The 12,801-nt window shown below is 39.5% G+C and overlaps 1 protein-coding gene across 2 annotated transcripts in view; it reads right to left on the reverse strand.

Annotated features, from left to right (window-relative positions):
• GRK4 (G protein-coupled receptor kinase 4) overlaps positions 1 to 12,723 on the reverse strand; it is a 34,251-nt gene extending 21,528 nt beyond the window's left edge. For both annotated transcript variants that reach the window (XR_010361554.1, XM_064418818.1), the window contains exons 1-3: positions 12,442 to 12,723; positions 2,088 to 2,174; positions 1,345 to 1,457 (exon numbers count right to left, since the gene is read on the reverse strand). Coding sequence is in view for 1 of the 2 variants with exons in the window: in XM_064418818.1 (XP_064274888.1) it covers positions 1,345 to 1,457; positions 2,088 to 2,174; positions 12,442 to 12,493 (252 nt within the window). In the remaining variant the exon portion in view is untranslated. The remainder of the gene's footprint in view (positions 1 to 1,344; positions 1,458 to 2,087; positions 2,175 to 12,441) is intronic.
• Positions 12,724 to 12,801: the final 78 nt, after the last annotated feature.

Here is a 12,801-nt window from a genome sequence, read left to right on the forward strand (position 1 = left end):
TCAGTCTGAAACTGTATCTTATTGCTCTTGGATTAACTGTGAAGGACAAAGAATCAAAAGCTCTGAACTCTTCTCTTAAGGTCTTAAGAGCATTCTTCTCTCCTCTTAAGGGCTGTTTTTTGCCTGCCTAATCTCCTCATTACTTTCCCCCTCCCCAAGAGGGTTTTGGGCTGAGGATTTTGTGCAAAATATAGCTGTGGGCACACTTCCTTCCTCCCTTGTTCCTCAGCATTAGATATCAAGATGTAAATATATCAAAACCTTTTCCCTTAGTCTCAAAATTTGTTTTTTCTCCTTCCATGGATGGTTCTCTAAATTTCCATCTCCATTATATAGTTTTTAATTAGCACATGCTGTGTAGCCTAGGGCTTCCATGCAAGTTGCAACATTTTTAAGTCTATGTTTATAACATTTTGGAGCCTGAGTATAGCAAGTAATATTCATAATACAGACATCTTTCAGGGTCCAGAATCCAAGCATCAGGTCTTCCTAAAATTGCTTCTCTCTTTCCCATCATGCCCATTTCTGTAGCTCAGACCATACAAAGATGGCAGAAACTTCATAGTAAACACTAAACATTTTCCTTTAAGCAACAGAGACAGTTTTTTTACATCTATCAGAAGTTACAGCTTTACAGTCAGCAAAGACAATGTTTTCACACTATGTTTTCAAATACACATCACTAGGAAACAGAGGTGTATAGAGAAAATTAAAAAAATGGTTGTGTCTTAAACAAGCAGGCAGCTAAACCCCACACAGGCGCCCACGCACTTCCCCCCACTAATAACCAGAAGGTCAGAAGTGAGAAATCTTGCAGCTTGAAATAAAGACAGTTTGATAAAGCAAAGCTGCAGGTACAAGCAAAGCAAAGCAAGAAATTCATTCACTTCTTGCCATTGGTGGGGAGCTATTTGGCCATTCCCAGGAAAACAGGGTTTCATTCTCATGTATAACAGCTAGATGACAAATTGTAACTTCCCCCCTTCCTTTCTTTCCCCCAGCTTTTATTGCTGAGCACAGCACCATATGGCATGGGATATTCTTTGGGCTCAGCTGTCCTGGCAGTGTCCACTCTCAACTTCTTGCACCATCAGCCTCCTCACTTTTAGGGCAGCATCAGGAACACAAAGACTTTGACACTGTGTAATCCCTGTTCAGCAAGAGCTAAAACATCCTTGTTACCAACATTATCTTGGTCTAAAATCCAAAATATAGCACTAAATGAACTACAAGGAAGAAAATTAACTCTACCTCAGCAAAACCAGCACAAAAATCCAATATTTACATACATGAATACATAAGACACTGCCTACTGATAGCCATCACCCACTTCTCAGTACTTACCACTGCATCCAGAAATTCAATGCATCTTTTCAAATCTGGTCTAGAATCACAGAACTGTCTGAAGAGAAGTCTTCCAATTGGCTGTTTGTCACAAAGCTGGTTATAGTCTCTTTCTGGAAAAAAATAACATATAAATATCTTTATTTTTTGTAGTAGGATAGTCATTACTCCCATTTGAGGTCAGAAAAAGATCACTCAAACATGAAGATTTTACATTAACATATTTATCAAAGATACCATAAATATGCAATGATTCCAAAGAATAGTGAAACACTCTTCAGTCACATCTGTATCCTACTGACTATCCCATTTACTAAAAACACACTAAATTACATGCTTGAGGTTAATTTAGGTTAGGGTGCAAAAAGCAACCACACTGTGAAAGATTGTTTGGAAAGAGGGAATACAAGATAATAACAGAAAAGGTTAAAAAAAAAAACTATTACAAAACATTAAGGAAAAGGGTAAAATATATTACCATCAATTTATAATGTGATTCCTTTTTCTAATTCAAGGTTTTATAAATCTATTCTTTAGGAACAGTTTGTTTTAACAAACAAGGAGTTGTGATACACTTTTTATCTTCTCATAAATTTCATTTTCTCATAAATTCTCCATCATATTACAAGTTTAATAGCTTTTATTTTTCCTATTTAGCCTTCAGAATCAAGACAGAATCCTTTCATTAACAGCACCAAACTCTTCTCTCTCAAAGGAGAGGCTTTATCCTACAGGACACTCACCGATGGAGCACCGAATACCCTCACAGTGACTGACAGGGGGCAACTTCAGCATCTCTTTCCATTTCTTACTACGCCCACTCCGTTTGCCTAGAAGAAAATAGGAATAAAATAAAACACAATACTGTGTCAGAGTAAAATTGAACATGACATTAACAGCATGAAATTGGGTCAGTTCTACACAGATGTGTCACACTACTTTTCATGCCTAGAAAGAAATCCATCTAGAAGGATATCCAAACCAGCAACAAATGTGATACAGAAGAACTTTAATGCAATTTTTTTATGTTTCATGTAAAGTCTTTTCCAAGACAAATATTTCACATTTTGGCTGTGTATGTAGAATATCTCTGCAGAGTAAAGACAAATAGCTAGGTATTTTGAAAATCACAAACAAAACTGAAACATCGAAGATGGAACAAAACAAATTTTAAGAATTATCACTCAACCATGGTAAAGAACGGAAGAAAATGAAGTTGAGTAACAAAATACCAAGAACAAAGTTCTTAAACACATTTTTCAATAATAAAGTTGTACATAAATATTCTCTCTCTAAGGGCAGTAATATAGTAGGAGTAGATCCCAGTAATAAATGTGAGGGCATAGCTCAAACACAACACTATTTACTCCAGACCATACAAGGCTACCAGGAAGAACTTAGCTGTTGTAAAATTGAGATCTTTTCAATGCTTCACATTTCACAGCACTGGTGTCGAACTAGTATTGATTTTTCAAAACTGCCACAATGTTTTTCTCAGTTTCTAAAAAAATATATCTGTGCTACATTTTCCATGTTACATTGAAAACACATTTGTGTTTCAGCACATTACCTTGGCCAATTTCATTTACAGAAGATATGCATACTTATCAAAAAAGCAGAGATAGACGGGAACATATACACACTTTCAGATCTAAAACATTTCTGTGGAAGAGTAATTTAGTGATGCAGAAGACTTGAAAAGATTTTACTAAGCTATATGATCAGATATATTTCCACATGACAGAGCAGCAGCAAATCTGCACAGAAGCTTTCTCATCACAGCAAAGCAGTGCTGCTAACCACAATGGGAGAAAAAGGAAGGGAGTTACCCAATGTAACCTGAATAGAAACCAAGCAGCAAAGGGGACCAAACTCTTTCAGAAGTAAATTGTTAGGGTGAAAGGAACTAACATCTCCAGAATAACAAGACATGTATTTTTAAAGCTCCTCTTTACTCAAACATTCAGCTTCTTGAACCATTCCACCAGTGCAGCTGGACCAGTCCCAGCTTGGTGCACCTTGGTTCATACCAAATTCACACCAAATCTTTTTGGTTCATACCAAATTTATCCTTGCTAACAGGAGTATTAACATCTTACTGTGCTGCTGCAACAAAACATTCTCAACTCTAGTATCCTAGAAACATAAAAAATAAGGAATAAAACACCTATAACCTTGCCTTGTGGACATTGTTTGAACTAACACCTACTTTCTAAAAAAATGCAAACTTCTTCTGCATTTCATTTTCTAATAATCACTTTGCAGGTCATTTGCCTTCCATAAAGTTTTAGAACACAAAATATGGAATTTACTTCTCATCCCATATTTCAAGCAGTACCAGAACCAATAATGAGGCTGTAATTACCAGCATCATTAAAACAAACTGTGACTATTTTAACAATATATTTTTGATCTTAAAAAGAAGTTGAATATATGCTTGAAAGAAAATCAAGGAATATTAACATGGATAGCCTATACCCATACACTGAGTAACAAGGCCTGGGTACAGCTTATGTGATCATGAAAAACCATGGACAGAAGTGTCAGGTTCAGCCATTCAACACTAACCTGCAAGGTCCACAGAAGTTAAACTGCTTCTGTTGGAAACTGCCCAGAAAGACTCAATTGTGCATGACACCATACAATCAGCACTGATCAAGAATGATAAACCCAACCCAAATTCACATCACAATGCTGTTTGTAAAACGCAGAATGAACTGTGATATATATCAAGAATACCACGTCCTGAAGCACTGTCAAAGAAAAAAACCCAACCTATTCCAACCCAAAAAAAGGAGAGGTTGCCTAGTGTATTTTACTTCAAGTCCAACACAAAAAGGGCTGTATTTTGCCCAAATATTTGGCCAGTAACTTACAATGTGACCATCCTGAACTTCATTTTACAAAAAGAGAACACATGCTAGAATGCAACTGAATTCACCATCCTACAGAAGTCAATAAATGCTACATATAATTTATTAATGATACACAAGAATCAAGTGCTTAGCATATCAACTAAATCAATGTGCTCTCACTTTTCTCTGAACTGAATGTTCTTGTATTTACAGCAAGTGCAACTGTAAAAGTCTGTAGGTCCCAGTAATGTAAAGAGCCATTTCTGGTAAAAGTTATGGCAGGAGGCCAATTTGTTTGTCACATTATTCCCTAATTGCAAAATCCTTTTCCATTTCTGAGGCAGTGTAAAAGAAGTATCAAATCAAATTATAACACTTGTGGTTTGAAAGTGTCTTAATATTGATTTCAGAGCTTCTATTCTAAATCTCATTCTAAAACACTTCAGATAAAATTCTTCCAGAAAGACCAAGAGCTCACTTGCCAGCACAGGAGCCAGAAAGCCATTAGGTTAAGGTGCTTTCTGGCTGACCTCTGTGGCTCAGATGAATTACTGATTTTTGCCTCTTTCAGAAGGAATCACAGCTAAAAGCAAGGTCCAGCCTGAAGCGAACTCATCTTGTACAAAGAGAAGGCTGGATGCAACAATACATCATTACAGTGAGGAGAAACTTCAATTACATTTTCAGATACACAAGAACCTTACCTTTTCCTTCACCCCAAATTACTTCTTAGAGTTACAATTTCAACATTTAACTCTTTCCCCATTTTTACTTCTTTAAAAGATACATACCAACTTCAGTTAGAATTCACTGCACTAGAATATGGTATGGGCAAAATGTTTAGATGTTTTATTTCAAGTTTCTTTTTTAACTTTCAGAGAAAAATTTGAAAAATGTATGTAAGGCAATGCAGTTGGCTTATTCATCAGTAAAACCACAAATGGTTGCAAAAAATGAAACTGCTGTGGCCACAACCTATTCAAGTAATAAGAATGTTTGAAGTCCTCAGATGCACTTCTCAGAGCCACAGAGATCTTCCTTGCAGACCTGATCTGCAGAGCAACTCTCATTTCAGAGAGCACAGGCTTCACTGAACATCATTAAATCAGTTTTCCTTGAGACAATAAATTTGGGTTCTGTCATGCAGACTCCTTCTTTACTGACACTGAGATTCTGGCATGGAGTTTTTTGTGCCCCAGCTCTCCTGCCTGTGCAGGGCAAGCACCACGTACCTGAGGCTGAGCAGCACAGCTCTGTAGCACTGGGGTGGACGATTGCTACAGCTTCATTCTTGCAAAACTGATTCCACAAACCAGATTGTCAGATACCAGCTGAGAAATTCATACTAGACCACACCCAGATAAACTCTGAAAGCCTAAGTCTGCAACAAGATGACAACCTACAGCACGCCTTTAGTGTACAAATCAAATCAATTGGTTCAAGGAAAAATGCAAAACAATTGATGCAGAAACTCTACATCATCTACACTGAGACACATGAAAATAAACTGGGTACATACACTGCCTTAAAATATGTCTTTCCCACAGCAAAGGCAGTTGCAGGCAAGTTTCCTAATAGATTTAAAACTTTAAAACTCACATGAATCCAAATCTTCTCCTAGTTCCAGACACATTTTTTAAAACCACTCACAATAAGGATTAAAACCTTTCACTAAAAAAAAAAAAAATCAAAACATTCCTGTTTAACTATAACCTTATGCTATACAGGCATTTATAAACACTACTCATTGAGTAACAAATTTTGGCTTTTATTCCCTTATTGGGCAAGATCCACCTTCAAGACACAAACCAGTGTGCAATGAACACCTCAGCTCCTCAGATCAGACCCTAACACTGGAATAGCACCAAGCTCAAACTAGAAGACAAGCTCACACATATCATCACTTGAGGAAAGCTGTCATGCTTCCAGTTCTAAAGACAGCTCACAAGGTGCTGCTGAGGGGGTTCACAACAACCTTCTCCATTGTGCACATCAGATGTATTTTTTGACAAAATATATTTTGTATCAAGTTGTATTTTGACAAAATACAAGCTTGTATCAACTCAAGCTTGGCCACAGCTTAACAACTACATTAAACAGAGTGGCAATGCTCTGCTATCAAGAAAGGGTTTGTTTTTTTTGTTGGTTTGTTTTTGTTTCCCCTCAGACATATGATAAATACAATCTGGCCAGTTCTCAGTAAACTTATGAGAATCACCTGGCTGAAAATTCAGGTTTTGGCAGAAGGTTAGCACCTAACTGATCAGCATTACAAAGGCCAAGGTACTTCTGAATGCAAACAGAAGCAAAAATGCAAGTAGTACAATAAATAAACAAAAGATATCTATAGATTACAGATCGTTATGGCGTTTATAAGATAATAGTCCTCACATTCCTGGATTCAAGTACATGGAGTTGGGCTCCAAAGTAATACTGGAGTGCTCCTGCTCATCTGACTATCAAGGCAGGAACACAGCAGGCAGTTAAAAGCCCAGCTCTCGCCGTGAACATTTGTGCCGTTTGTTTACGTGCACAATCATTTATTGTTCCCACAGCTAACACCACTCGAACAACTGGTTCTTCACATGGGCTCTCTATCCAGCTCCAGCGATCATGTGCACACGTAGGAATGCCAGAGCACACCCTCTGCGCAGCCTCTGCACTCACCAATCAGGTGCGGAATGGAAAGCTTGTATCAACTCAGGTAATTGTAACTGATCTTAACATTTCTTAATGTGTTTTTGCAGTGAAATATTGTAACGTCTCTGTATACATTTGGAGATGTCGCTAACCAGCCAATGAACAGGGTTTACAAGGGGGAAAAAACATCCGGAACGCTGCAATTTTACAGTCAACAAACAAGGAATTTTTTAGCGTGATAGTACACTAAGAGTGCAACAGATATTACAGAAATAAAATTCTTTTAAGCTGATTGTGAAACCTCCATTGTAATTGCCACATTTGAAATAAGCAAAGCAGCAGCATGTATCAATTACTAGACCTCTCATGTTGTGTTTATTTAGTAAATGTAATTATTTAAGATTCCAACTTGCCCACATGCATTCTCCTTACAGTTCATTAAATAAAGGACAAAAAGGCAGGCATTGTGCATAATTCTGTACAAACACAGGAAGACATGTTTCCTGCCACAATGAGTTTACAGCAATTTAAAGCACAATGCAATAAGAGTGCAATAGAACATAGGAGGCAAACGAGGGAAGAACTGACAACAACTGAAAGCAACTACAAAAAACTCTCAGCACTCTTATATTAAAATTCGAGTTTGCTGCTGGTGGGCTTTCTGGGTATGAGTGTGCCTTGCTTTCCCACTTGTTCTACCCCTGAAATAATTAAAGAATTTAGTTCAGTTCAATAGCCAAACTGATCTGAGTAATCTCCACAGAATTATCTTCCTAGTTACAAACACACACAAAATAGGATACCTTCCTTGTATCATCAACACTATACTGAAATACTACCTTATAGTGCAAGCAAAAGCAGGATTTATTTTGCTTGCAGAATTATTTCAATTGCTTTCAAGCCCAGACAGATCAAACTCACTATTTGAGTGGACTGCTTATTTTCTGAGAAGAATACATCATTAAGATAATTATTCTGAAACAAGTATCTTACAGGATTCACATAAGCCAAAGTGTGATCACATTCTGCTACTGAAAGGTTCCTTCCTTCTAAATCCATCCTTGGACTGCACCTAGCAATTATCAAATCTGCAGGAGCTTGCTGTTTCATCTGAAAACCAATTTTGGGAAGAAAACCCCAAACCCAAAACACGCAGCAACATAAGGGAAAAAACCACCTCAAAACCCCACATACCCCAGCTTGGTTCATGGATCCAGCTGGCAACCACCTCACCCATTCTGCAACCACAGGCTAGAACCATACAACCAAGAGCTGGGGGGAAATTTATTTGAGGCATGACCTTAATTCAGCCAAAATCAATGATAATATCAGAGGATATTCTATGCCTAACAGCAGATCCAATTCTCATTCCCAAACTGCTCCTGCCATAGCAATATAAATGAATTTTAAAGTGGATGCAAATGGACCAGGTATGTTTAAAATGTACTCTTGGCATAGATCCTCACCTGGAGTAAAGTGCCACTGACTTCAAAGGAATGATGCATCTACCCTTTGGGTGTATTTTTTTGAGACTATTACTTTAGGCAATGAAAAAAAGAAAGACTCCTAAGCAGTTTAAAACATAGAGGGATTAATTTCTTTCCTTCCCAACATCATAGACTATGTGTGGGATGCTGAAATGAATTCGGCACTTACATATACTCAAAGGATTTACTGAGAGTGACTGAAATAAAAACAGAAGATATAAAGAGAAAAGTGAACATAAAATAAAAAAATGGGGGTGGAACTCTTGTTTTTCAGAATAACCTTGTTTATATTTATTATTTCTCTCCATTTATGGGACAAATTCTTCAATGTCCTTCAAGTGAAACTAATTTCAAATATTTTTTTGCTGGGAAAAAAATGAATATGCTAATTTCTCTGTTCTTGTACACAACTAGAACACATATTGTTGTACTGCTCTTTCACACAAATCTGAGCAAGGAGAACATGGACTACCTGGTGTGAAAGCTTGCAATCTCAGCTCATACATCACTATCATTTAGCACTTACGTGGTTTTGTACCTCGGCTCTTGCACTTCAGCACTCCCAAGATCAGCTCTGAGTTTGCTTTACAATCTCTTGTTTTTCTACTGAGTCACCTGTGCTTGTTCCACCACCGGGTTCACCTTAAGAGGAAGTTTTCCCCTTTTTCTTTCCCACATACAGGTTTCTCTCAAAAAGTAATGTATCACAAGAGGAAAGAGCAGGATTGACACAGAGGGTCACTTAACCCTCAGGCAACCCCCAGGCAAGTGGGACAGGGAATCCCAAAACACCTTGCACTGCAGTTTTCCTCTGAAGGCAAATCCTTCCATGGACAGGCCAGATTTTGGCAGAAGCAGGTCAACTGAAAAACTGGAGAAGAAAAGAAAAACTCCCAGTACAGCTCCCAACTCCTAAATCTTTCATCCATGGAGTACCAAAGGGTACTTTGTGCCATCATAACATCTAGTTGTAGGTACATTCAAGAATCATATATTATGTTATCACTAACACCCACATGTGCAAAGAACTGGCATTTGATTATTTACCAAGTCACTTTAAAAGAGGATAAGGAATCCTGATGGCTTCCCTTCTTATCACAAAGAAATGTTGCAGTTGCTACAGAGACATTACAAGTCTTTAATGAAAAGAGATAGGCTTCTGTTAAATTGGTTTTTTATTAAAAGCTATGAACATCCTCTTAGAGACAAAATTTAAACTTTTGAGGCAGGGGGGAAGCTGGGGTTTCACATGACCTGAAAAATGGAATTAGTAAACTGCTACAAACAGATGTTATCCTCATGCAAATTGAATTAGAAGATTCACACCTCTAATGAAATAAGCCAAGAGTAAGACTGAGTGAGCAGGTAAATAGTCTAGAAACAGAAAGAAACAGCACTTCATTTTTTATTGTATAGGAGAAGAAAATAACAAGAAGAGATTCATTTTATCTGAGTTCTTTGCTCTCTAATAACATAGATCAAATTTACTTTCAATATATCAAATCAGATTTAAATGGTAGACATGAACCTCACTGTTCAAGGTGTGCTGATTCTGCACACCCACAAATGTAAAACACAAATAATATTCACATCCTATCAACATTCACATCCAGAAGTATTAGAGTATCTAAAATGAGAGGGAAATTATGGGTACAAAACTGGTTTATGTGCTCAGGTAAGGTTTGGTGTTATTCATTGGGAATTTCTGGATTCCCATTAGGTACCTGTCATACTCTTTAACCAGAAGTGGACAGGTACAGATCTTTTATTGTTTCTATATTTACAAAATGAAAATTACATATCTCTGGGGTTAAAAGACTTTGTAAGATACATTCAATGGTACAACCTTTTACTACTCTCATCTTCATCAGAAAAGAGTCTCAAGTTGGACTGACCCATGCCTCACTGATTTCTTTTGACGTGCACCACAAGTAAAGAATAAAACAGTAATTTACATGTTATTTTATTTGCTTGTACAACTGATTTGTTATCCAGGTGAACACCTTCTCTCACCTACACTGAGGAGAAGGATTACTGACATGGCTAAAGCCTATACATGAAAATAAGTGAAGCTGCTGTTGCACATTAGCTTTGGATTTTACTTTCCTCCACAAGAAATAATTCTGCACTTTTCCATGCTATCCCACCTCTCCATACACTATGGAGTGTGATAATAGAAATGTGGGAAAGAAAGTAATTTGAAAGTCTGCTCTTCTGTCCCAGTTGTGAGGCCCTTTCAGCAAAGAATGTATTAAAACATCTATCTCACACTCTACCTTCACAAATCCCATTGCCTTGCAGTCTATCAGGCACACAAAACCAGAGCTGGGACTGGTTTTATGGAATGGTCTTGACAGATGGAGCAAACCAGACATTCCCAGACCAGCCAGAGCATGCAACAGATAGAAAACACTTTCATTTCAAGGAGGGTTTTGAAAAATGTGACATAAAAAGTACCCCATGCACAGAGACTGAGACCTAAAAAGGTGAAAGACCTTTTACCAATTGATCAATGGAGTTCTAGAGTTTCAAAGCCAGAATTCACATTTTTTGTGCATGCTTACACAACAGAGCCCAGGCCAACTGAAGGTACAAAGAGAGTAACAGATTATTACCATTATTTTTAAAGTTTCACGTCAGGTAGAACTGATCTTCACATCAGCTGCTCTCAGACTTTCATTTAGTTCATTAAAATATCTTGTTTGGTCAGTTCTACCACTATAATTTCTTTTAAACATAGTGAAACCTTAACTAAAGAGGCAGCCTGACATTAAGCATCCACTTAAAAGCCTCTGCAGATTACCACTCCGCTCTTTGTGGCGAGGGTTTGGGCACAGCAAAGTTCTGAGCCAGATTCCACTTTCCCTTCATTTCTCAGATCACTTCAATGCAAATTCCAAATTCAGGCAGCACCACCACAGACATGTTACCGTCAGTGAAACCAGCCAAAACATGTCCTCTAGTTTGAGGTGGTCTCTTCAGCTAAGGCTGGAAAATGGCCCAAAATTGTGATCACTGTTCTGCTTTTTAAACCCCACTTCAAAGTCAAAAAGCTGATTTTCCTCTCTTGCTGCTTAAGGCAAATTTAACTGGATACACATATGGCGTAAGTGCCAAACCCATTTAGAGTTGGAGGAACTTGCAAAACATACAGAGGCAGATTCTGCTGCTCTTACTCACTTTAAACAGCTCCAGCTTAACTAATGGGACTCCTCAGCACAATTAAGACAAGCAGGATCCAGTCCAAAAAGAATATGAACATTTCAAAGTTGAAAAATATACTCTGCACAAAGTACACTGGTAATCCAGGGAGATAGATATTCAAGTGGCCATTTAATGGACAGTTACATACACGAAAAAGCAGTAGGACAATCTTAGCCTAGGATGTTTTTTTAAACAGCAACCACGTGCTATACTAAAACTAATTAACTACCCAAAACGTTTGTTAGCTGGGGGCAGGAATCTTCAGCTCAAGGTGTTCTGGGGAGTCAAACCGAAGGTGTTAATCTGATGGGAAACAGCACACTTTTGTATTAGGATAATCCAAAATATTCGACTGCAAAGTACAGGTCACATTCTACAGCTACGTCTTTCACAGGCAGGAATTTCAGCAAGATGGAGTGCAAGATTTTTCCAGAGAAGATTTATGTCACTTTATCGTTTCTATCCATAAGCATTTATGTAATTTATATTTCTAAACAAACTGAGAACTTACAGATTAACGACCTTTTTAAAACATCCGGTAAAAACACTATTAGAGTCAAGAGGGAAGGAGGAAGGGGTGTTTTTTTCAGAAGCAAAGCCACAAGCCGGTAACTCCAAACAGCTCCCGCGGGAGGAGCAGGGCAGGTGCCTCAGGGCACTGCCCGGGACTCTCTGCCCGCCCCGGGAGGGCTCCCGCCGCCACCTCGGGGGTCCCCGCCCCGCCCAGACCCCCTGCCCGCCAGCCTCTCCTCCCTCCCAGCCTCTTCTCCTCCATCACTTCCTCTCCCCCTCCTCGCGGGCCCCTTTACCCCTCACCTCAGACCCTTTTCCTCCCCCAACATACGTCCTCAGCCCGCCCCGCCTCGAACTCCCGCTTCTCCTCCTCCTTCGCCTCGCCCCGCGGCTCTCACCCTCCCGGGCTTTCAGCAGCACCGTGTTGGCCACGATGTTCTCGATTTCCATGGTCGGGGGCTCCTTCTCCTCTGGGCAGCCGGAGCGGGGGCCGCCCCTAGAGCCTCCTTCGCCCCCTCCTCCAGCCCCGCCACCGCCGCGGCGCCAAGCCTCGGCTCATCCGGCCCCAGAGGACCTCAGCACTGCGCTCGCCTCTTCCCCATCACCCGCTGCTCGCCCCGGCACCGCGCTCCCCCTCCCCGAGGGCGGAGACGGAGAGCAGGCAGCGCCCTCCCGCCCCGGCCATGGCTCCTCCGCCCGCCTCAGGCAGCACCGCCCCTGCGCTGCCACCCCCTCACAGCTACCGGGACTGCAAGTCC

This window comes from Passer domesticus, chromosome 4, assembly GCF_036417665.1.
Source record: "Passer domesticus isolate bPasDom1 chromosome 4, bPasDom1.hap1, whole genome shotgun sequence".
Classification (NCBI taxonomy): Eukaryota; Metazoa; Chordata; class Aves; order Passeriformes; family Passeridae; genus Passer; species Passer domesticus.